The sequence below is a fragment of the Oncorhynchus kisutch genome, linkage group LG7 (assembly GCF_002021735.2).
Source record: "Oncorhynchus kisutch isolate 150728-3 linkage group LG7, Okis_V2, whole genome shotgun sequence".
Lineage (NCBI taxonomy): Eukaryota > Metazoa > Chordata > Actinopteri > Salmoniformes > Salmonidae > Oncorhynchus > Oncorhynchus kisutch.
The window spans coordinates 45015879-45039883 of NC_034180.2; the positions used below are offsets into that span (position 1 = coordinate 45015879).

Here is a 24005-nt window from a genome sequence, read left to right on the forward strand (position 1 = left end):
TATCAGGCCACACCGCACAGTGAAACCAGACGCCTCAGGCCACACCGCACAGTGAAACCAGACATCTCAGACCACACCGCACAGTGAAACCAGACATCTCAGGCCACACCGCACAGTGAAACCGGACGCCTCAGGCCACACCGCACAGAGAAATCGGACGCCTCAGGCCACACCGCACAGAGAAATCGGACGCCTCAGGCCACACCGCACAGTGAAACCGGACGCCTCAGGCCACGCCGCACAGTGAAACCAGACGCCTCAGGCCACGCCGCACAGTGAAACCAGACATCTCAGGCCACACCGCACAGTGAAACCAGACGCCTCAGGCCACACCGCACAGTGAAACCAGACATCTCAGACCACACCGCACAGTGAAACCAAACATCTCAGGCCACACCGCACAGTGAAACCAGACGGCTCAGGCCACACCGCACAGTGAAACCAGACATCTCAGGCCACACCGCACAGTGAAACCAGACATCTCAGACCACACCCTACAGTGAAACCAGACATCTCAGGCCACACCACACAGTGAAACCAGACGGCTCAGACCACACCTCACAGTGAAACCAGACATCTCAGACCACACTGCACAGTGAAACCAGACATCTCAGACCACACCGCACAGTGAAACCAGACATCTCAGACCACACCGCACAGTCAAACCAGACATCTTAGGCCACACCGCACAGTCAAACCAGACATCTTAGGCCACACCGCACAGTGAAACCAGACATCTCAGGCCACACCGCACAGTGAAACCAGACGCCTCAGGCCACACCGCACAGTGAAACCAGACATCTCAGACCACACCGCACAGTGAAACCAAACATCTCAGGCCACACCGCACAGTGAAACCAGACGGCTCAGGCCACACCGCACAGTGAAACCAGACATCTCAGGCCACACCGCACAGTGAAACCAGACATCTCAGACCACACCCTACAGTGAAACCAGACATCTCAGGCCACACCACACAGTGAAACCAGACGGCTCAGACCACACCTCACAGTGAAACCAGACATCTCAGACCACACTGCACAGTGAAACCAGACATCTCAGACCACACCGCACAGTGAAACCAGACATCTCAGACCACACCGCACAGTCAAACCAGACATCTTAGGCCACACCGCACAGTCAAACCAGACATCTTAGGCCACACCGCACAGTGAAACCAGACATCTCAGACCACACCGCACAGTGATACCAGACATCTCAGACCACACCGCACAGTGAAACCAGACATCTTAGGCCACACCACACAGGGAAACCAGACGGCTCAGACCACACCGCACAGTGAAAGACAGACACAAAAGTTGTCCATGTTCCCGGGGAAAGGGAACCTTGATTCACCGACCGCTCCTCTCTGGAATAGGATAGAATATAACTTTATTGTCCACACCGTGTGGACATTTTGAATATGGCTTCACACAGTGACATTGACAAACTTTTAAAAACGCTGATGGCATTACAACATTAGGAGCGCAGGACATTTAATTTCCCTCTTTAGGATCAATAAAGAACTTTCTTATCTCAATAATTGGACTTGAACTGAACATGCTGCTGACTGCATCCGTAATAATGCATCTTATTTATTCCCATAGACCTGGTGGAAGCCAAGCTGGTGGGCATCCTGGACATTCTGGATGAAGAGAACCGCCTACCACTGCCCAGCGACCAGCACTTTGCAGAGGCCATCCACAGCAAGCACAAAGACCACTTCAGACTGACGGTGAGAGCTTTGGGTAGAAGTTGCCTGCAGGCACGTATCTGGGATCAGTTTACCCATCCTGGATCCTAACTTGAACCGTTTATATTGAAAAATGCTAAACTGACCTTGGTTCAGCTTTTAGTCAACTGATACTGCCTTGTCTAACTAGATCTTCATTCCTAGGGGTCAGAATGGTATTATAATAGACGTTCTGCTACTTTTTCTATGTGAAACACGAGAACTATTGTGAACCAGCAGCCCCATTCCCTTAGGGAACTTTTGTTCCTTTTTCTATACATTTTTAACAGGTGTAAAAATCCTGTTTGAAATGCTGCATTGGTATCAATTCAGACCAAAGGATTAGACTGGGTCGGCTGCAGATGTTTTTAGGTGATATTAATCATCCCTTTCATATTGAAAAGAATATTCTCTCAGTTGTTTATGGTTGTATAATATTAATCATAATGCCATACCACCAGAGCTAGGTGAGGATCCTTTTATAAATAGTATCCACGCACAATGTAAAATCATACTGTTAGCGCTGGTCATGCAAATTGATGAGGGTCTTATAGACATGTACACACACCAACACACCCACATACACACACATTCACACCAACACGTACACATGCACACACACACACGTACACGCACACACAACGCACGTACACACACAAACCCACCAACACACATACAGACACACCAACACAGACATACACACACACCAACATACACGCCAACACTAACCCACATACACACTTACACACATTCACACACACACCAACACAAATTCACACACACACACACTGACGCCTGCACACACACACACACACACACTGACGCGCACACACACACCGACATAGAGACACACACACACCGACACAGCAACACATATATACACACACCAACACATTATGTAAAGAGGGTATAATATATTATGTTGCTGCTGTCTCTTCAGGTTCCTAGGAAGTCCAAGCTGGCTGTCCACAGGAACGTCAGAGATGATGAAGGATTCATCGTCAGACACTTTGCCGGAGCAGTGTGCTACGAGACGGTAACCGTCACGCACGTCGATGGTTACATGCCGATTTGCTCTTGGATGATTGGTTCATAACACTACGTCAACCTGTACTCCGTTATATCTCAAACATGGTGTAACCATTAAAAGAAAATAAGTTAATAAATAAGTTTTATAAATGTTTTCATTACAATATACAGCTGCTGCTGGTAATAGTCTTCTCAGCTAGTCTGTTAATGAAATGTTTTGTGTGTGTGTGTGTGTGTGTGTGTGTCTGCAGACCCAGTTTGTAGAGAAGAATAATGATGCTCTCCATATGTCCTTGGAGAGCCTGGTGTGTGAGTCCAAGGATAAGTTTGTGAGGGAGCTTTTTGAGAACTCCAACAACAGCAAGGACTCCAAACAAAAGGCTGGCAAACTCAGCTTTATCAGTGTGGGCAACAAATTCAAGGTGAGGAAAGAGACTGTAGCAGCATTTGGTTCTGAGATGTCACTATGATTTTAAAATGAATTCTTCTAGTTCAAGTTAATTTGTGTAAGTGTTTTTTCGGGTCGTCCAAGTCCAAACAGTGAAAATACATTTTCATGATGGAAAAACTTTCATGTGTAAAAACTTTCAGTGTATTTTTTAAGAATATAATCTTTGAGAACTAAAAATCACCAAAATAAAAGACAGTGAGGGAGAATTGAAAAAATTTATAAAAACAATGAATTTATCAGTATAGGTTTTATGTTTGAGCAAAAGAACACAGCATTAGCCAGAATAATTAAATCGCAGGAAATGTGCTTTAAAACGGCAACATTTTCTCTCAGCAGCATGGCAAAAGTTGTAGAACTGCAGGAAATGTGCTTTTAAACTGCAAGCATTTCTCTCAGCTCCAAGGAGAAATTGAAGATTTGCAGGAAATTTGCCAAGATGGGGGCCTCTAAAGTTGTCTCAAATTCAGTCCCTTTTTGATCCAGAATAAGACCCTGGTGTTTAGTTTGTAGTCTAATTATTTTCCCTATTGCTTATTTCAGATGTTTTCTGACACAATATTAGAGAAAACTGTGTACAATTTCCTACTTTGACCTTTGAACTTCTAACCCCTTTCCTCTCCCTGCCGTTCTCCTTGCCACTCTTCTTCCATCCCTCCTTTCCTGTAGGCCTCTTCCAGTCTCCCACCTCTTTTCCTGAGAAATCCTTCCTTTGTGGAAAAAGTTGGATAAATACAGCTAGAGAAAGGGTATGATAAAGTTAGAAAGCAGCACAGGGCTAGAAGTAAGTCACGAAGAAGCATAGCATCAGCCAGGGACAGAAGGTAACTTGTCTCAAATCAAATTTTATTTGTCACATACACATGGTTAGCAGATGTTAATGCGAGTGTAGAGAAATGCTTGTGCTTCTAGTTCCGACAATGCAGTAATAACCAACGAGTAATCTAACCTAACAATTTCACAACAACTACCTTATACACAACTACCTTATACAAGTGTAAAGGAATGAAGAATATGTACATAAAGATATACAGTGGGGCAAAAAAAAGTATTTAGTCAGCCACCAATTGTGCAAGTTCTCCTACTTAAAAAGATGAGAGAGGCCTGTAATTTTAATCATAGGTACACTTCAACTATGACAGACAAAATGAGAAGAAAACAAATCCAGAAAATCACATTGTAGGATTTCTTATGAATGTATTTGCAAATTATGGTGGAAAATAAGTATTTGGTCAATAACAAAAGTTTATCTCAATACTTTGTTATATACCCTTTGTTGGCAATGACAGAGGTCAAACGTTTTCTGTAAGTCTTCACAAGGTTTTCACACACTGTTGCTGGTATTTTGGCCCATTCCTCCATGCAGATCTCCTCTAGAGCAGTGATGTTTTGGGGCTGTTGCTGGGCAACACAGACTTTCAACTCCCTCCAAAGATTTTCTATGGGGTTGAGATCTGGAGACTGGCTAGGCCACTCCAGGACCTTGAAATGCTTCTTACGAAGCCAGTCCTTCATTGGGCGGTGTGTTTGGGAGCATTGTCATGCTGAAAGACCCAGCCACGTTTCATCTTCAATGCCCTTGCTGATGGAAAGAGGTTTTCACTCAAAATCTCATGATACATGGCCCAATTCATTCTTTCCTTTACACGGATCAGTTGTCCTGGTCCCTTTGCAGAAAAACAGCCCCAAAGCATGATGTTTCCACCCCCATGCGTCACAGTAGGTATGGTGTTCTTTGGATGCAACTCAGCATTCTTTGTCTTCCAAACACGACGAGTTGAGTTTTTACCAAAAAGTTATATTTTGGTTTCATCTGACCATATGACATTCTCCCAATCTTCTTCTGGATCATCCAAATACTCTCTAGCAAACTTCAGACGGGCCTGGACATGTACTGGCTTAAGCAGGGGGACACGTCTGGCACTGCAGGATTTGAATCCCTGGTGGCGTAGTGTGTTACTGATGGTAGGCTTTGTTACTTTGGTCCCAGCTCTCTGCAGGTCATTCACTAGGTTCCCCCGTGTGGTTCTGGGATTTTTGCTCATCGTTCTTGTGATCATTTTGACCCCACGGGGTGAGATCTTGTGTGGAGCCCCAGATCGAGGGAGATTATCAGTGGTCTTGTATGTCTTCCATTTCCAAATAATTGCTCCCACAGTTGATTTCTTCAAACCAAGCTGCTTACCTATTGCAGATTTAGTCTTCCCAGCCTGGTGCAGGTCTACAATTTTGTTTCTGGTGTCCTTTGACAGCTCTTTGGTCTTGGCCATAGTGGAGTTTGGAGTGTGACTGTTTGAGGTTGTGGACAGGTGTCTTTTATACTGATAACAAGTTCAAACAGGTGCCATTAATACAGTGGAGGACAGAGGAGCCTCTTAAAGAAGAAGTTACAGGTCTGTGAGAGACAGAAATCTTGCTTGTTTCTAGGTGACCAAATATTTATTTTCCACCATAATTTGCAAATAAATTCATAAAAAATCCTACAATGTGATTTTCTGGATTTTTTTCCTTCTCATTTTGTCTGTCATAGTTGAAGTGTACCTATGATGAAAATTACAGGCCTCTCATCTTTTTAAGTGGGAGAACTTGCACAATTGGTGGCTGACTAAATACTTTTTTGCCCCACTTTATGAATGAGTGATGGTACAGAACTGCGTAGGCAAGATGCAGTAGATGGTATCGAGTACAGTATATACATATGAGATGAGTAATGTAGGGTATGTAAACATTATATTAAGTGGTATTGTTTAAAGTGGCTAGTGATACATGTATTACATAAAGATGACAAGATGCAGTAGATGGTATAGAGTACAGTATATACATATGACATGAGTAATGTAGGGTATGTGAACATTATATTAAGTGGTATTGTTTAAAGTGGCTAGTGATAAATTGATTACGTCAATTTTTCCATTATTAAAGTGGCTGGAGTTGAGTCAGTATGTTGGCAGCAGCCACTCAATGTTAGTGGTGGCTGTTTAACATTCTGACGGCCTTGAGATAAAAGCTGTTTTTCAGTCTCTCGGTCCCTGCTTTGATGCACCTGTACTGACCTCGCCTTCTGGATGATAGCGGGGTGAACAGGCAGTCATCCTTGATGATCTTTATGGCCTTCCTGTGACATCGGGTGGTGTAGGTGTCCTGGAGGGCAGGTAGTTTGCCCTTGGTGATGCGTTGTGCAGACCTCACTACCCTCCACGACATCCCCGATGCACTTGCTCATAAACTCACTCACCGAATCAGCATATTTGTCAATGTTGGTGTTTGACGCAATGCGGAACATTTCCCAATCCACGTGATCGAAGCAATTTTGAAGCGTGGAATCAGATTGGTCGGACCAGCGTTGAACAGACCTGAGTGCGGGAGCTTCCTGTTTTAGTTTCTGTTATAGGCAGGGGGCAACAAAATGGAGTCGTGGTCAGCTTTTCTGAAAGGAGGGCGGGGGGGGGGGGGGGCTTATATGTGTCGCGGAAGTTAGAATAAAAATGATCCAGGGTTTTACCAGCCCTGGTAGCACAATCGATATGCTGATAGAATTTAGGGAGTCTTGTTTTCAGATTAGCCTTGTTAAAATCTCCAGCTACATTGAATGCAGCCTCAGGATATGTGGTTTCATGTTTACATAGAGTCAAATAAAGTTTGTTCATGACCATCGATGTGTCTGCTTGGGGGGGAATATATGCGGCTGTGATTTTTATCGAATAGAATTCTCTTGGTAGATAATGCGTTCGACATTTGATTGTGAGGAATTCTAAGTCAGGTGAACAGAAGGACTTGAGTTCTTGTATGTTGTTATGATCACACCACGTCTCGTTAATCACAAGGCATACCCCCCCGCCCCTCTTCTTACCAGAAAGATGCTTGTTTCTGTCGGCGCGATACGTGAAGAAACCAGGTGGCTGTACCGACTCCGATAGCGTGTCTCGAGTGAGCCATGTTTCCGTGAAGCAAAGAACGTTAGTCTCTTATGTCTCTCTGGAATGCTACCCTTGCTCGGATTTCATCAACCTTGTTGTCAAGAGACTTGACATTGGCGAGTAGTATGCTCAGGATCGGTGCGCGATGTGCCCGTCTCCGGAGCCTGATCAGAAGACCGCTTCGTCTGCCCCTTTTACAACGCTGTTGTTTTGGTTCGCCGGCTGGGATCCGATCCATTGTCCCGGGTGGTGGGCAAAACACAGGATCCGCTTCGGGAAAGTCGTATTCCTGGTCGTAATGATGGTTGACGTTGCTCTTATATCCAGTAGTTCCTCCCGACTGTATGTAATAAAACCTAAGATTACCTGGGGTACCTATGTTAGAAATAACACGTAAACAAAACAAAATACTGCATAGTTTCCTAGGAACGCGAAGCGAGGCGGCCATCTATGTCATTGTTGATTGTTTCGATAACCCAATACTGCATCAGTAGATGCGCACACACAGCACCCATTCCTGTTTTCCTATCATACTCCTCCACCACCTGTCTTCCTGTATGGTCTGTTTGTGTGTGGGGATGCTTGAGTTGACGCTTTTATTAATAATTCATCACATAAGACATGAAAAAAGTACCTGAGTGTAGCATTGTAGAGATTACAACCAGATATGCTTTTATTAATAAAACATCAAATAACATTAGAAAAGTTAGGCAATGTGAGGCAATCTATTGCAATGCATTGCTGTGAGGAAGGGAACATAGGTAAGTTTGATTTCTTTATTTGAATATGTTTTAAAATATTAATCTCTACTATCACCAGTGAAACATTGCCAAGTTGTGTCTTACATACAGTCATTCTCTTGTGTTGCATAAAAGTATCTACATAGCACAGTTTCAGTAAATGTTTTATATAATTTACGAAAACATTCAATTTAGTTGAAGTGGCTTCTGCAGATCTTTTTTGTCTTTCTGTGTGCTGTTATCCCTCACCTGTCTTACTTTCTATTGGGTATGTCAGCATTATAACTAATGTTCTTTTCAGTTTTAAATGTGCAACGTCAAATATATTACCAATTTGTTTGTAAGTGCTCCTAAGGACCTTGTTGTGCAGTGTGGTGGGACTCAGACTAAGTATTAAACATGCCTCTTTTTCTGCCTGCCTTCACAGACCCAGTTGAATGTACTTCTGGAGAAGCTTCGCAGCACTGTGAGTATCTGTGTCGCCATATCTGATGTCCTCTCTCTCACACTGGTAGTCATCAACTGGCCTCAGATGGCATCTGATAGATATGTTTTACCTGTCTTTCAAAGGGTTCCAGCTTCATTCGCTGTGTGAAACCCAACTTGAAGATGGTGAGCCACCAGTTTGAAGGAGCCCAGATTCTGTCTCAGCTGCAGTGTTCAGGTATTGGCTAGGAGAGGAAGAACATACTCGCAGAACTATTATTAACATATTCACGGGGGGAAAAAAGTTTTATAATGCAGTAGTTCATTATCCATTATAAAGATTACTGCGGATACACACACATACACAAACACCATTCTCTCCCCTTTCCTCACCAGGCATGGTGTCAGTGCTGGACTTGATGCAGGGAGGCTTCCCCTCCCGAGCTCCCTTCCATGAGCTCTACAACATGTACAAGCAGTACATGCCTGACAAGCTCACACGACTGGACCCAAGGCTCTTCTGCAAGGTGGGTGGCTCCCCCAAGATCAGCATTCCATTTCATATAAACCTTGTATTATTCAGATGTTTATACTTTTAGAAGACTTTGACTGGGGTTTTTTGTTCTTGTTCCTCTGCAGGCTTTGTTCAAAGCGCTGGGGCTGAATGAGAATGACTACAAGTTTGGTTTGACCAGAGTGTTCTTCCGCCCTGGGAAGGTAAGCACTGCTTTCAGCTCTCTTTTTAATGTGCATGAATGTCATACGGGCCAAATGACCTAGAGTAATTCTCTTGATGTCCTGCTTCGTGGTCAGTTTGCGGAGTTCGACCAGATCATGAAGTCGGACCCGGACCACCTGGCAGAGCTGGTGAAGAAGGTCAACCAGTGGCTGGTCGTCAGTCGTTGGAAGAAGGTCCAGTGGTGCTCCCTTTCTGTCATCAAATGTACGTCAACACCCCTGACTCATACTCACACTGAGCTGGACAATGTACTGTCGAACAATAGCACTCCTCCTAGTTAACAATAATAATGGATTTAGTTGTTAGGGACCGATACAATGAAAAGATTGACACGTTGCACCCTCGTGCTTTAGGTTGAGCTAATTTGCAGCGTTATGTGTTAGGTTGCGCTAATTTGTAGCATCATGCTTTAGGTTGAGCTAATTTGTAGCGTCATGTTTTAGGTTGAGCTAATTTGCAGCGTTATGTGTTAGGTTGCGCTAATTTGTAGCATCATGCTTTAGGTTGAGCTAATTTGTAGCGTCATGTTTTAGGTTGAGCTAATTTGCAGCGTTATGTGTTAGGTTGCGCTAATTTGTAGCATCATGCTTTAGGTTGAGCTAATTTGTAGCATCATGCTTTAGGTTGAGCTAATTTGTAGCGTCAGTCCCTACATGGGCTTTAAAATGGTGGAAAAGACCAAACTAACTTCTCAAACAAAACAGCCAATATAATGAAAAGGGTTCAAATGATTTCTGCTGAGTCAGGAGTTGTTTAACTTTTCATAACTTTACATAATTTTGCCTCTACTTCTTCACAGGGCAAGAGGTTGAGAAATAGTTTTTTTCCCCTCCATTTAGTCAAACACTGATTACCACACGCCGGCAGCTGTATTCTACTACCATAGTTCTTATGTTTCACATTTCTATTGCTCGAGGCAATCTTTCACACTAAAAGCAGTTCCTTGGACCATTACCCTCCGTGCCAAGTTATATTGATTTTCCCTCCCATTTAACAAAGTGCAGCACCGGCAGTGCTTATTAGGGTAAAGTATCAAATCAATGATATCACGTTGTAAGTAATAACTGTAGACTGCCTCGGCCCACCAGTTACCTGCTTTTTTCACCGTCAGGATATCCCATATCTGAGGATATATGCATTGTGATGGCTGGCTGCTCTTCCATTTTATTTCCCCCCCCAAAATTCAAATTTAATATCCCTATTAAGAGTTGTGTGTGGCTTTATCTCTGTGTGAATTGGCCCAATATCAAGTCAAATCAAATTTTATTTGTCACATACACATGGTTAGCAGATGTTAATGTGAGTGTAGCAAAATGCTTGTGCTTCTAGTTCCGACAATACAGTAGTATCTATCAAGTAATCTAACAAATTCACAACTACCATATACACCCAAATGTAAAGGGATGAATAATATGTACATATAAATATATGGATGAGTGATGGCCATGCGGCATAGGCAAGATGCAGTAGATGGTATAGAACAGTATATACATATGAGATGAGTAATGTAGGATATGTTGACAATAATACATTGACTAGATTTGACAATTTATTCCCCCCCCCAGTGAAGGAGAAGATGAAGTATCGTGCCTCTGCCCTTGTTAAGATTCAGAAGACCGTCCGCATGTGGCTCTGTAAGAAGAAACATAAGCCACGGTGGGTGTACACACACACACACACACACACACACACACACACACGCCTGCGCGCACAAACATTATCTTTGTTTAAAAGTGCTTCACACTCTGTGCCTTTTGATGGCTTCTCCACATTCTGCAGTTAGAAGTTCAAATCAATCTGGAGAGCTCAGCCGTGACTCGTGGCCGGTTCTGTCACCGTATTGCATTTGGAAAATATATATTGCTTTGGTGAATGCATCCATCCGGGTGATGGCTTTTTGAATTGTTTTGTTATCATGATATTCTGACTGTATGTACGTGTGTATGTGCACGTGCGAGCGTGCTCACACTAACGTGTGTGCGCGTGGGCTCATACGGCCACAGCGTCGACGGCATGGTGAAGGTGCGTAACCTGAAGATGCGTATGGAACGCTTCAACGAGGTGGTGGGTGCTCTGAAGGAGGGCAAGCAGGAGATGGCCCAGCAGGTCCAGGAGCTGGGGGCCTCCATCGACACCTTCATGGCCAATATCAAGGTGAGGAGGTCTTTGATCAGCTTCCCATGCCCCATTCCTTACCTTAAAGGTTCCAATGCACCTGTTTTTATCTCAAGATCAAATAATTTCTGACTAACAATTAAACACATTACTGTGATTTAGTTTTCAATTCAAATGGTCAAAAATAGCTTCTTAGCAAAATTCTAGGAGTGTCTGGGAGTTGTTTGAGTGGGGATAACTGAAAACTAGCTGTTATTGGCAGAGAGGCTTTTCTTCTTGGTTTGTAACTAATTTACTGCCTGGTAAGGCCAAAACAGGCTGAAATGTCAGACGGTCTTTTCAAACAACTCTTATACTGAAAGGGCATTAGCATAATTTTCACAATTTCACAGTATTATTTCAACCTCAGTGTGTGTAAATACATATAAAGCACAGGAAAATCATGTTTTTGGACTGTACTAGGACTTTAGCCATTAGTGGGGAAAATATCAAACGGACCCAGGTCTATGGCAGAACAATTTGTTTCTTGAGTGGATGGTCAGGGGGCCGGAACATAATTACTAAGAATTTGTATACTGCAAATTGACCACAAGAAGCCCAAAGAGATATTTGCCTAAAACATCATTTCAAACCTTGCTTAATTTGTATACACATATCACTCTATTATGCATGGGAATACTTTGCAACAGATTTCCAAAATTAAAATAACTTGGAGCTAGTTTGCTTGTGTTTTTACAAACTTTTATGTCGAACAATAAAAATTGAAATTGCTCAGAAAACTTGGGCGAAATTCAGCCGGGGGCCTCCAGTTTAGGAACACTGGTCTAGGGCCATCTTCATCCTACACCAAGGAGGCCAGGGTGACTCCGGGTGCATTCATAAATTCGCTCTCGGAATAACTAATGAATTTACGAACGCTCAACACCCCGTTGAATATGACCGGTGTTTGTAAACCTTGGCAAAAAAAACATCATTCAATTGTTGCCAGCAGCACAGTTACAGTCACCAATGCTCTGGATAACATGAGAACAGCCTAACCAGCTCTGCTAGGGTAAGAAAAATATCCAGAGTGAGGTGTTCTCTCATTTATGTCTGGAAGTAGCTATCAAGCTATCTAACTTTAGCCAGTTCGCTTGGGAGCTTGATTGCCGTTGTTAGGTCAGAACGCTTGGTTCAACCCTACTCTTTGGCCAGATCGTCCAGTGTGGCTCTGAACACTCCGAGAGCGAAACGCTCTGAAATTCCGAACGGACAATCTGACAGCGCTCTGAATTTACGAGAGTGAATTTACGAACACACCCTAATATGTCTTAACTTTCTAATCTAATCCCGCTGATCTCATCACATCTCTCTCTAATCTCATTTCATCTCCCTGTCATCTTGTCAGGGAGCCATTTCCTGTTTTGATCCATAATCCTTTAAAATGGCTAAATATGGTAATGGTTCTCCCCTCTATTCTTCTGCTATAAACATCAGTCGGTATATGGTAAGGGATTTGTATTTATTATGGATCCCCATTAGCAGCTACTCTTCCTGGGGTCTGACAAAACTAAGGCAGTTATACAATTTTAAAAACATTACAATACATTCATAACCGATTTCACATCACTCTAAGTGTGTGCCCTCAGGCCCCTACTCCACTACCACATATCTACAGCACAAAATCCATGTGTACGTGTGTGTGTGTGTGTGGTGCTTATGTTATCGTGTGTGTGTGTGTTTTGTGTTGCTTTACAGTCCCCGCTGTTTCATTTCTCAAATGAGTTGCCAAACTTTACATCATTTTGGCTGTATTTCTTCAGGGAAAGAGGTTGAGAAATACTGTGTTTTTCCTGTCCATTTAATCAAACACTCCCCTCTCTCCCTCTGCTAGAAACATCAGTCTCCACTCGGGAGACTAGATGACTGGCATCCGAGCAGAACATTTTCCACATCAGCAAATGTTTCTAGTCTCCTCTTTTTGTCTCCCTCGCTCCCTAGTTCAGTCACCTCTGTGCGTCTGCCCGTTAGCCCATTGGCATCTGCTCTGTGTTCACCAGCTAATGATGCTATTCCTAGCCCTTTATGACGCACCTAGTGTAGCATCGCTAAGGGCCTAGCGTAGCATCGCTAGCTGAATTATACAATAGTCATAAACAATAGCTGTCAGTCAGCTTGTGATTTCCCCCTGTGGTGTCTGTCTGAACCACGTCAGGGAAATCAATCCACCCTATACCCCCCACTGATAGACAGGGTGTGACACCGAGGTGACCAGGGCAGCAGTGGTAGCAGGTGGCGGTGGGGCTCTGAGTCGATGTCTCTCTGGTTAGCTTATTGAATAGATCTGGAGGGTGTCACAACCCTAAACAGACAAGGGGATTTCTGCCAGGCCCACTGCGGAGGGCTGCCCCTCTCACTTCCTGGAATCGGACAGTTTTAATTACACCACTTGTATAGGAAACAAGGATTAAATGAGAAAAAGTTTAATTAAATGAGATTCTGGGATATTGGGAATTGGATGTTACTTTTGGCATATTCCCCATACACTGAAAAGACTATCTCAAATGCCTGTGTTAGTCGGTGCGCTCAGCAGTGTTAATGGGGACGGTAGTAGCACATATTGGGAATCATAACCAATGATTAACAAGGTTTAGTCTATGAAGGCATATGTTGTCTACATTGTATTCAGACCCCTTGACATTTTCAACATTTTGTTACTGAACAGCCTTATTCTAAAATGGATTATATCGTTTTTTCCCCTCATCAATCTACACGCAATACCCGATAATGACAAGGCAAAAACAGTTTTTTAGACATGTAAAAAAATGTAAAAAACATATCACATTTACATAAGTATTCAGACCCTTTACTCAGTACTTTGTTAAAAACTTCTTATGGCTGGGGGGCATTATTGAGTAGCTTGGATGAATAAGGTGCCCAGAGTAAACTGCCTGCTCCTCAGTCCCAGTTGCAAATATATGCTTATTATTTGGATAGAAAACACTCTGAAGTTTCTAAAACTGTTTGAAACATGTCTGTGAGTATAACAGAACTCATATGGCAGGCAAAGTACCTGAGAAAAAATCCATCCAGGATGTGGGAAAGCTGAGGTTGGTCGATTTTCAACTCAGCCCCTATTGAAGTTACAGTGGGATATTGATCATGTTGCCCTTCCTAAGGCTTCCACTAGATTTCAACCGTCTTTAGAAATGTGTTTGATGCTTCTACTATGAAGGGGGGCTTAATGAGAGGGGAATGAGTCAGGTCTGGCAGCAGTCACGCGCTGGTCACGCGCATTTCACATGAGAGGTATCTCCCATTCCTTTGCTTTTCTGAAGACAAAGGAATTCTCCGGTTAGAATATTTTTGAAGATTTATGTTCAAAACATCCTAAAGATTGATTCCATACATCGTTTGACAAGTTTCTATGGACTGTAACGGAACCTTTTGACATTTCGTCTGCAACTAGTGAACGCGCTTTGAGTTTTGATTTGTTTACCATACGCGCTAACAAAAGTAGCTATTTGGACATAAATGATGGACATTATCAAACAAATCAAACATTTATTGTGGAACTGGGATTCCTGGGAGTGCATTCTGATTAAGTTATTTCTGACTTCTGTTGACTCCAACATGGAGTATATTTGTATTTGTTCTCTGAGTGCGGTACTCAGATTATTGCATGATTTGCTTTTTCCGTAAAGCTTTTTTGAAATCTGACACAGCGGTTGCATTAAGGAGAAGTGTATCTAAAGTTTCATGCATAACACTTGTATTTTCATCAACACTTATACTGAGTATTTCTGTAAATTGATGTGGCTCTCTGCAAAATCACCGGATGTTTTTGGAACTACTGAACATAATGCGCCAATGTATACTGAATTTTTTTTATATAAATATGAACTTTATCAAACAAAACATTCATGTATTGTGTAACATGAAGTCCTATGAGTGTCATCTGATGAAGATCATCAAAGGTTAGTGATTAATATTATCTCTATTTCTGATTTTTGTGACTCCTCTCTTTGGCTGGAAAAATGGCTGTGTTTTTCTGTGGCTTGGCTCTGACCTAACATAATCGTTTGTGGTGTTTTCACTGTAAAGCCTATTTGAAATCGGACACTGTGGTGGGATTAACAACAAGATTACCTTTAAAATGGTATAAAATACTTGTATGTTTGAGGAATGTTAATTATGAGATTTCTGTTGTTTTGAATTTGGCGCCCTGCACTTTCACTGGCTATTGTGGTATCGATCCCGTTAACGGGATTTCAGCCCTAAGAAGTTTTAAAGCACATTTGGCAGTGATTACAGCCTTACAGTCTTCTTGGGTATGACGCTATAAGCTTGGCGCGTGTGTTTGGGGAGTTTCTCCAATTTATTCTCTGCACATTCTCTCAAGATTTGTTTGGTTGGATGGGGAGCATCACTGCATAGCTATTTTCAGGACTCTCCAGAAATGTTAGATCAGGTACAAGTCCGGGCTCTGGCTGGGCCGCTCAAGGACATTCAGAGACTTGTCCCAAAGCCACTCCAGCGTTGTCTTGGCTATTTGCTTAGGGTCGTTGTTCTGTTGGAAGATGAACCTTCGCCCCAGTCTGAGGTTCTAGCCAAAGAGTTCAATCTTGGTTTCATCAGACCAGAGAATCTTGTTTCACATGCTCTGAAAGTCCTTTAGGTGCCTTTTTGCAAACTCCAAGTGAACTGTTTTGTGCCTTTTACTGAGGAGTGGCTTCCGTCTGGCCACTCTACCATAAAGGCCTGATTGGTGGAGTGCTGCAGAGATGTTTGTCTTTCTGGAAGTTTCTCCCATCTCCACAGAGGAATGCTGAAGCTCTTTCAGAGTGACCATCATGGTGGTTCCAAACTTCTTCCATTCAAGAATGATGGAGGCCACTGTGTTGTTGGGGACCTTTAATGCTGCAGAAATGTTTTGGTACCCTTCCCCAGATCTGTGCCTTGACACAATTCTGCCCCGGACCTCTACGGACAATTCCTTCGACCTCGTGGCCTGGTTTTTGCTCTGATATGCACTGTCAACTGTGGGACCTTATATAGACAGGTGTGTGCCTTTTTCAAATCATGTCCAATCAATTGAATTTACCATGGGTGGACTCCAATCAAGTTGTAGAAACATCTCAAGGATGATCAATGGAAACAGGATGCACCTGAGCTCAGTTTCGAGTCTCACAGCAAAGGGTCTGAATACTGATGTAAATAAAGTACTTCTGTTTTATTTTTAATACATTTGCAAACATTTCGAGGAAACCTGTTTTCACTTTGTCATTGTGGGGTATGGTGTGTAGATTGATGAGGAACATTTTTTATCTCATCCATTTGAGAATAAGGCTGTAACGTAACAAAATGTGGAATAAGTAAACTGGTCTGAATACTTTCCAAATGCACTGTATATGTTTATAATACTGACCATGACATACTGTATGACAGACAGGTCTAAATAATTCTGGTTTTAGCCTATTGTTTTTTGGGGGAATAGGCCTAGGACACCACTCCTATGACCTTTGACCTATGCCCCCTCCTTTAGGCCACAGTGATGACCAGGAAGGAGATTGACCAGGAGTACCAGGGGCTGGTGAAGAGCTTGGAGCAGCTGCTCTCCTCCATGCAGAAGAAGAAGCAGGAGGAAGACGAGATGGAGAGGCTGCGGCGCATCGAAGAGGAGATGGAAAGAGAGAGGAAGAGGAGGGAGGAGGACGACCAGCAACGGCAGCAGGAGGAGAACGACAGAAAGAAGTAAGGGGGGGATCGGAACATAAATGGGCTAGCACTGGGGTGGGCTATTTCTGTAGTGGAGGGCTTTTGGATCTAGTGTGTTAGTGCTGGGCCGGAATAAAAGCCTGCACGCTTTGCCATATAAGAGCATTAAACACCTCTGTCGTCCCTGCCCCCTCTCATTAGGAAATCAGAGATGGAGCATAAGAGGAAGCAGGAAGAGGAGGAGAGGAAGAGGAGGGAGGAAGAAAAGAAGATTATGCAGGTTTGTGACCCCAATGAAGTGACCTTTTTGTGGAAAAGGAGAGCTTTGTTACCCTTCTCCTCCTACAAGACACTCCAACACTGCCCACTTCATTACATATTGACCCTTTTGCCTGATAGTAGTCTCTTGCTATGGAGCAGCCTGTCGTCTCTTACTATGGAGCAGCCTGTCGTCTCTTACTATGGAGCAGCCTGTCGTCTCTTACTATGGAGCAGCCTGTCGTCTCATACTATGGAGCAGCCTGTCGTCTCTTACTATGGAGCAGCCTGTCGTCTCTTACTATGGAGCAGCCTGTCGTCTCTTACTATGGAACAGCCTGTCGTCTCTTACTATGGAGCAGCCTGTAGTCTCTTACTATGGAGCAGCATGTCGTCTCTTGCTATGGAGCAGCCTGTAGTCTCTTACTTTGGAGTAGTCTCTTACTTTGGAGTAGTCTCTTACTATGGAGCAGCCTGTAGTCTCTTACTTTGGAGTAGTCTCTTACTTTGGAGTAGTCTCTTACTTTGGAGTAGTCTCTTACTATGAGCAGCCTGTAGTCTCTTACTATGGAGCAGCGTGTAGTCTCTTACTATGGAGTAGCCTGTAGTCTCTTACTATGGAGCAGCCTGTAGTCTCTTACTATGGAGCAGCCTGTAGTCTCTTACTATGGAGCAGCATGTCGTCTCTTGCTATGGAGCAGCCTGTAGTCTCTTACTTTGGAGTAGTCTCTTACTTTGGAGTAGTCTCTTACTATGGAGCAGCCTGTAGTCTCTTACTTTGGAGTAGTCTCTTACTTTGGAGTAGTCTCTTACTTTGGAGTAGTCTCTTACTATGAGCAGCCTGTAGTCTCTTACTATGGAGCAGCGTGTAGTCTCTTACTATGGAGTAGCCTGTAGTCTCTTACTATGGAGCAGCCTGTAGTCTCTTACTATGGAGCAGCCTGTAGTCTCTTACTATGGAGCAGCCTGTAGTCTCTTACTATGGAGCAGCCTGTAGTCTCTTACTATGGAGCAGCCTGTAGTCTCTTACTATGGAGCAGCCTGTAGTCTCTTACTATGGAGCAGCCTGTAGTCTCTTACTATGGAGCAGCCTGTAGTCTCTTACTATGGAGCAGCCTGTAGTCTCTTACTATGGAGCAGCATGTAGTCTCTTGCTATGGAGTAGTCTATGGAGTAGTCTCTTGCTATGGGGTAGTCTCTTACTATGGAGCAGCATGTAGTCTCTTGCTATGGAGTAGTCTATGGAGTAGTCTCTTACTATGGAGTAGGCTCTTACTATGGAGTAGTCTATGGAGTAGTCTCTTACTATGGAGCAGCTTGTAGTCTCTTACTTTGGAGTAGTCTCTTACTATGGAGCAGCCTGTAGTCTCTTGCTATGGAGTAGTCTCTTACTATGGAACAGCCTGTAGTCTCTTACTATGGAACAGCCTGTAGTCTCTTACTATGGAGCAGCTGTAGTCTCTTGCTATGGTGTAGTCTCTTGATATGGAGTAGTCTCTTATCATGGATCAGCCTATAGTCTCTTGCTATGGAGCAGCCTGTAGTCTCTTACTATGGAGCAGCCTGTAGTCTCTTGCTATGGAGCAGCCTGTAGTCTCTTGCTATGGAACAGTCTGTAGTCTCTTGCTATGGAGTAGTCTCTTGCTATGGAGTAGTCTCTTACCATGGAGCAGCCTGTAGTCTCTTACTATGGAGCAGTCTCTTACTATGGAGCAGCAATGGATTGATTTCTTCCCAGTCGTGTTTGTTGTACTGATATCTCTACAAATCTCATCTGTATATATGTAAGTATATTATTTTCTTCCAACCTAATGCATGCCATTTAGCAGACGCTTTTATCCAAAGCGACTTAGTCATGAGAATCGAACCCACAACCCTGGCTTTGCAAGCACCATGATCTACCAACTGAGCTACACTACTGTTCCCGCTGAGTGAAAGTTATTTGCTCCCCCGTCTCACAGGGAGACCGCCAGGGCCTTGGCATTCGTCAGAATCCCCAGTGGGTCATCGCTGGCTGATGATGGATCACTCCTGCTGACTTTCTCCTTCCCAGACCTACCCTGCTCCCTCTAGACTGAGTCCTCTGCTTTCCTTCTGCCCTGTATTCCCCCTCCTGTCCTCCCCTACCCTGTATTCCCCCACCTGTCCTCTCCTGCCCTCTCCTACCCTGTATTCCCCCTCCTGTCCTCTCCTACCCTGTATTCCCCCGCCTGTCCTCTCCTACCCTGTATTCCCCCTCCTGCCCTCTCCTACCCTGTATTCCCCCCTCCTGTCCTCTCCTACCCTGTATTCCCCCCTCCTGTCCTCTCCTACCCTGTATTCCCCCTCCTGTCCTCTTCTGCCCTGTATTCCCCCTCCTGTCCTCTCCTACCCTGTATTCCCCCGCCTGTCCTCTCCTGCCCTGTATTCCCCCTCCTGTCCTCTCCTGCCCTGTATTCCCCCTCCTGTCCTCTCCTACCCTGTATTCCCCCTCCTGTCCTCTCCTACCCTCTATTCCCCCTCCTGTCCTCTCCTACCCTGTATTCCCCCTCCTGTCCTCTCCTACCCTATATTCCCCCTCCTGTCCTCTCCTACCCTCTATTCCCCCTCCTGTCCTCTCCTACCCTCTATTCCCCCTCCTGTCCTCTCCTACCCTGTATTCCCCCCTCCTGTCCACTCCTACCCTGTATTCCCCCCTCCTGTCCACTCCTACCCTGTATTCCCCCCTCCTGTCCTTCCTACCCTGTATTCCCCCTCCTGTCCTCTCCTACCCTGTATTCCCCCTCCTGTCCTCTCCCACCCTGTATTCCCCCGCCTGTCCTCTCCTGCCCTGTATTCCCCCTCCTGTCCTCTCCTACCCTGTATTCCCCCGCCTGTCCTCTCCTACCCTCTCCTACCCTGTATTCCCCCGCCTGTCCTCTCCTGCCCTGTATTCCCCCTCCTGTCCTCTCCTACCCTCTCCTACCCTGTATTCCCCGCCTGTCCTCTCCTGCCCTGTATTCCCCCTCCTGTCCTCTCCTACCCTGTATTCCCCCCTCCTGTCCTCTCCTACCCTGTATTCCCCCGCCTGTCCTCTCCTGCCCTCTCCTACCCTGTATTCCCTCTCCTGTCCTCTCCTACCCTGTATTCCCCCTCCTGTCCTCTCCTACCCTGTATTCCCCCACCTGTCCTCTCCTACCCTGTATTCCCCCTCCTGTCCTCTCCTACCCTGTATTCCCATTCTCTACTTTTCTCTTCCTTCCTACCTTCATCCCCCTTTTCTTCTGTATTGTATTGCCATATGCTGTTCCCTCTTTCTCTCCTCCTCTGCCCTCTATTCCCAGCCTCGGGCCCCCTTTTCCCCCTCCTTTCTTCCCTTTTCCTCTCATTCTTCTTCTGTTCTCAACTCTCCATCTCCATCAATCCTCTTCCTTCCTCATTTATCACATTTTACCACAAGTACATACAGTAGCCGGCCACCCCTGTGCCGGTGGTTCGACATTTTTGCAGAATGGGGTGTATTTTGTTGGCCTCTGGTACATTCTAATGGCTTGACTCCATCTGAAATACACATTGAAATTATTGAATACTTTATCAAGTTTATCTCATAGATTGGAAACAATAGTTGTGGTATTGTGTAGAAAGACATTACTTTAATATTTATATTTTTTTAATATTTTTGGGGGATCTTGTCTAGGCCTATTTTTAGGTTATATTACTTGTTAGATATTACGGTTAAATGTTAAAAAGGTTTAATGTTCTCTCACTTAGAAAAATTGTCCTGGTCCAATCAAATCAAATGTATTTGTCACATACACATGGTTAGCAGATGTTAATGCGAGTGTAGCGAAATGCTTGTGCTTCTAGTTCCGACCATTGCGATTAAAGTCTTTACAGTTTTACTGTAAGAATGTATTGCCACCGATGTTTGTTCTCTAAATTATGTATTTTATTAATAACCTTTTAAGGATCGTACCCCCCTTTTTTCAAATTTTTGCCAAAAATGACATACCCAAATCTAACTGCCTGTAGCTCAGGACCTGAAGCAAGGATATGCATATTCTTGACACCATTTGAAAGGAAACACTTTGAAGGTTGTGGGAATGTGAAATTGATGTAGGAGAATTTAACACATTAGATCTGGTAAAAGATGATACAAAGAAAAAAACATGCATTTATTTTTTTGAACTATCTTTGAAACACAAGAGAAATGCCATCATGTATTATTCCAGCCCAGGCACAAATTAGATTTTGGCCACTAGATGGCAGCAGAGTATGTACAAAGTTTTAGACGGATTCAATGAACCATTGCATTTCTGTACAAAATGTTGTATCAAACAATAGCATGGTATTCTTTCATTGTAATAGCTACTGTAAATTGGACAGTGCAGTTAGATTAACAAGAATTTAGACATCTGATATGGGCAGAAAGCTTATGTCCTGGGAATTGTTTTTGTTGATTACAACCTCATGCTAATCACATTAGCCTACGTTAGCTCAACCGTCCCGTGGGGGGGGGACACCAATCCCGTGTTAAAACATTGTGTTTCCCTCTCAATCACACTTTTTTTTTATAGGAAAACCACTCAATTTGATTTTCTAAGTTAACAACAATGCTTAAACCACATCAGGAGACCACTTTTGACATCTGGGGATTTATTTTTATTTTTGGTGGACACAAAGTACCGGAGGATGGCTGGGCAGTGGGCCGAAGGGGGGCTAGGCCCCCCATCCGGAAGTTAGAGAATGGGTTTTTCAAAAACCTGAAACAATTTTTCCAGAGCCATAATCATTATGCTGTATTTTCCTTTTTTTAAATCAACTAAATGTGCTTCTATGCATCTCTGTAAAATCTGGGTAAAAGATTGAAAGGAATGTGAGTGTTATTAACTGCTTTTCTAAAGTCTACCAACCTTGCCAGCAGGCATACCAACTACAGTGGGGCAAAAAAAGTATTTGGTCAGCCACCAATTGTGCAAGTTCTCCCACTTAAAAAGATGAGAGAGGCCTGTAATTTTCATCATAGGTACACTTCAACTATGACAGAGAAAATTTGAAAGAAAATCCTGAAAATCACATTGTAGGATTTTTTATGAATTTATTTGCAAATTATGGTGGAAAATAAGTATTTGGTCAATAAATTCTTGTTTACAATGACAGCCAAACCCGGACGATGCTTGGCCAATTGTGCGCCGCCCTATGGGACTCCCAATCACGGCCAGTTGGGATACAGCCTGGATTCGAACCAGGGTGTCTTGTGACGCCTCTAGCATTGAGATGCAGTGCCTTAGACCGCTGGAGCCCCTCAACCCACCAGCCCCCCCTTTTTTCCCCTGCCCTCCTATTCTTTCCCTTTTTACCCCCCTTTGCGTCTACCTCTACCCTCCTATTATCGCCTTGGTGATTCTCTCCTGGAGGTCACCACCACTACACGGTCTCTAATCTACCAGGGGTAAAGGCCCAGGCCTGATAAAAGCTCCCAGCTCAACCTACCTCAAAGGTTTCCTCTGCAACTTCTCTAGAACAGCAAAAATCTGTTTCTCCCTCCCCAGCTTTCTTTGCTGCCTACCTAAACAGCCCTCCGATAAACAGCCCTCCGATAAACAGCCCTCCGATAAACAGCCCTCCGATAAACAGCCCTCTGATAAACAGCCCTCTGATAAACAGCCCTCTGATAAACAGCCCTCTGATAAACAGCCCTCTGATAAACAGCCCTCTGATAAACAACACTCCGATAAACAGCCCTCCGATAAACAGCCCTCCGATTAATAGCCCTCCGATAAACAGCCCTCCGATAAACAGCCCTCCGATTAATAGCCCTCCGATAAACAGCCCTCCGATAAACAGCCCTCCGACTTTTTCATAATGTCTTAAGAGTTCCCACTGACCTTTAGTCTCTGATTTAAGTTGTTTTTGCAGTTGTCTGCTGGGTGCCCCTCTGTCTGCTGGGTGCCCCTCTGTCTGCTGGGTGCCCCTATGTCTGCTGGGTGCCCCTCTGTCTGCTGGTTGCCCCTCTGTCTGCTAGGTGCTCTTCTGTCTGCTAGGTGCTCTTCTGTCTGCTAGGTGCTCTTCTGTCTGCTAGGTGCTCTTCTGTCTGCTGGGTGCCTCTCTGTCTGCTGGGTGCCTCTCTGTCTGCTGGGTGCCCCTCTGTCTGTTGGGTGCCCCTCTGTCTGCTGGGTGCCCCTCTGTCTGCTGGTTGCTCTTCTGTCTGCTAGGTGCTCTTCTGTCTGCTAGGTGCTCTTCTGTCTGCTAGGTGCTCTTCTGTCTGCTAGGTGCTCTTCTGTCTGCTAGGTGCTCTTCTGTCTGCTGGGTGCTCTTCTGTCTGCTGGGTGCTCTTCTGTCTGCTAGGTGCTCTTCTGTCTGCTAGGTGCCCCTCTGTCTGCTGGGTGCCCCTCTGTCTGCTGGGTGCCCCTCTGTCTGCTGGGTGCCCCTCTGTCTGCTGGGTGCCCCTCTGTCTGCTGGGTGCCCTTCTGTCTGCTGGGTACCCTTCTGTCTGCTGGGTACCCTTCTGTCTGCTGGGTGCCCTTCTGTCTGCTGGGTGCCCCTCTGTCTGCTGGTTGCCCCTCTGTCTGCTGGTTGCCCCTCTGTCTGCTGGGTGCCCCTCTGTCTGCTGGGTGCCCCTCTGTCTGCTGGGTGCCCCTCTGTTTGCTGGGTGCCCTTCTGTCTGCTGGGTACCTTTCTGTCTGCTGGGTGCCCTTCTGTCTGCTGGGTGCCCCTCTGTCTGCTGGGTGCCCTTCTGGGTGCATTTCTGCGTCGTCTAGATGCGAAATCACAGGGAGAGACTCATAGCAGCTGCTACAACCAGGATAATAATATCTAATCAGGCCTTACCACACAGCAGGTCATGTTATTGCCTAAGTTCTCCTCCTGTCACTCAGGGCTAATCGAGGCTCCATCGCTCCCCAGGACAGAGACTGATGGGGTAGATGTGGCCCGGCACAGCCCC

The 24005-nt window shown here is 44.7% G+C and overlaps 1 protein-coding gene across 3 annotated transcripts in view; it reads left to right on the top strand.

Annotated features, from left to right (window-relative positions):
• LOC109894652 (unconventional myosin-VI) overlaps positions 1-24005 on the top strand; it is a 111896-nt gene that overhangs the window by 65921 nt on the left and 21970 nt on the right. For all 3 annotated transcript variants that reach the window (XM_020488278.2, XM_020488279.2, XM_020488280.2), the window contains exons 16-27: positions 1608-1735; positions 2673-2768; positions 3013-3183; positions 8294-8332; positions 8437-8530; positions 8689-8819; positions 8932-9009; positions 9106-9235; positions 10597-10687; positions 11035-11185; positions 16671-16879; positions 17045-17123. In XM_020488278.2, the coding sequence (XP_020343867.1) occupies positions 1608-1735; positions 2673-2768; positions 3013-3183; positions 8294-8332; positions 8437-8530; positions 8689-8819; positions 8932-9009; positions 9106-9235; positions 10597-10687; positions 11035-11185; positions 16671-16879; positions 17045-17123 (1397 nt within the window). The remainder of the gene's footprint in view (positions 1-1607; positions 1736-2672; positions 2769-3012; positions 3184-8293; positions 8333-8436; positions 8531-8688; positions 8820-8931; positions 9010-9105; positions 9236-10596; positions 10688-11034; positions 11186-16670; positions 16880-17044; positions 17124-24005) is intronic.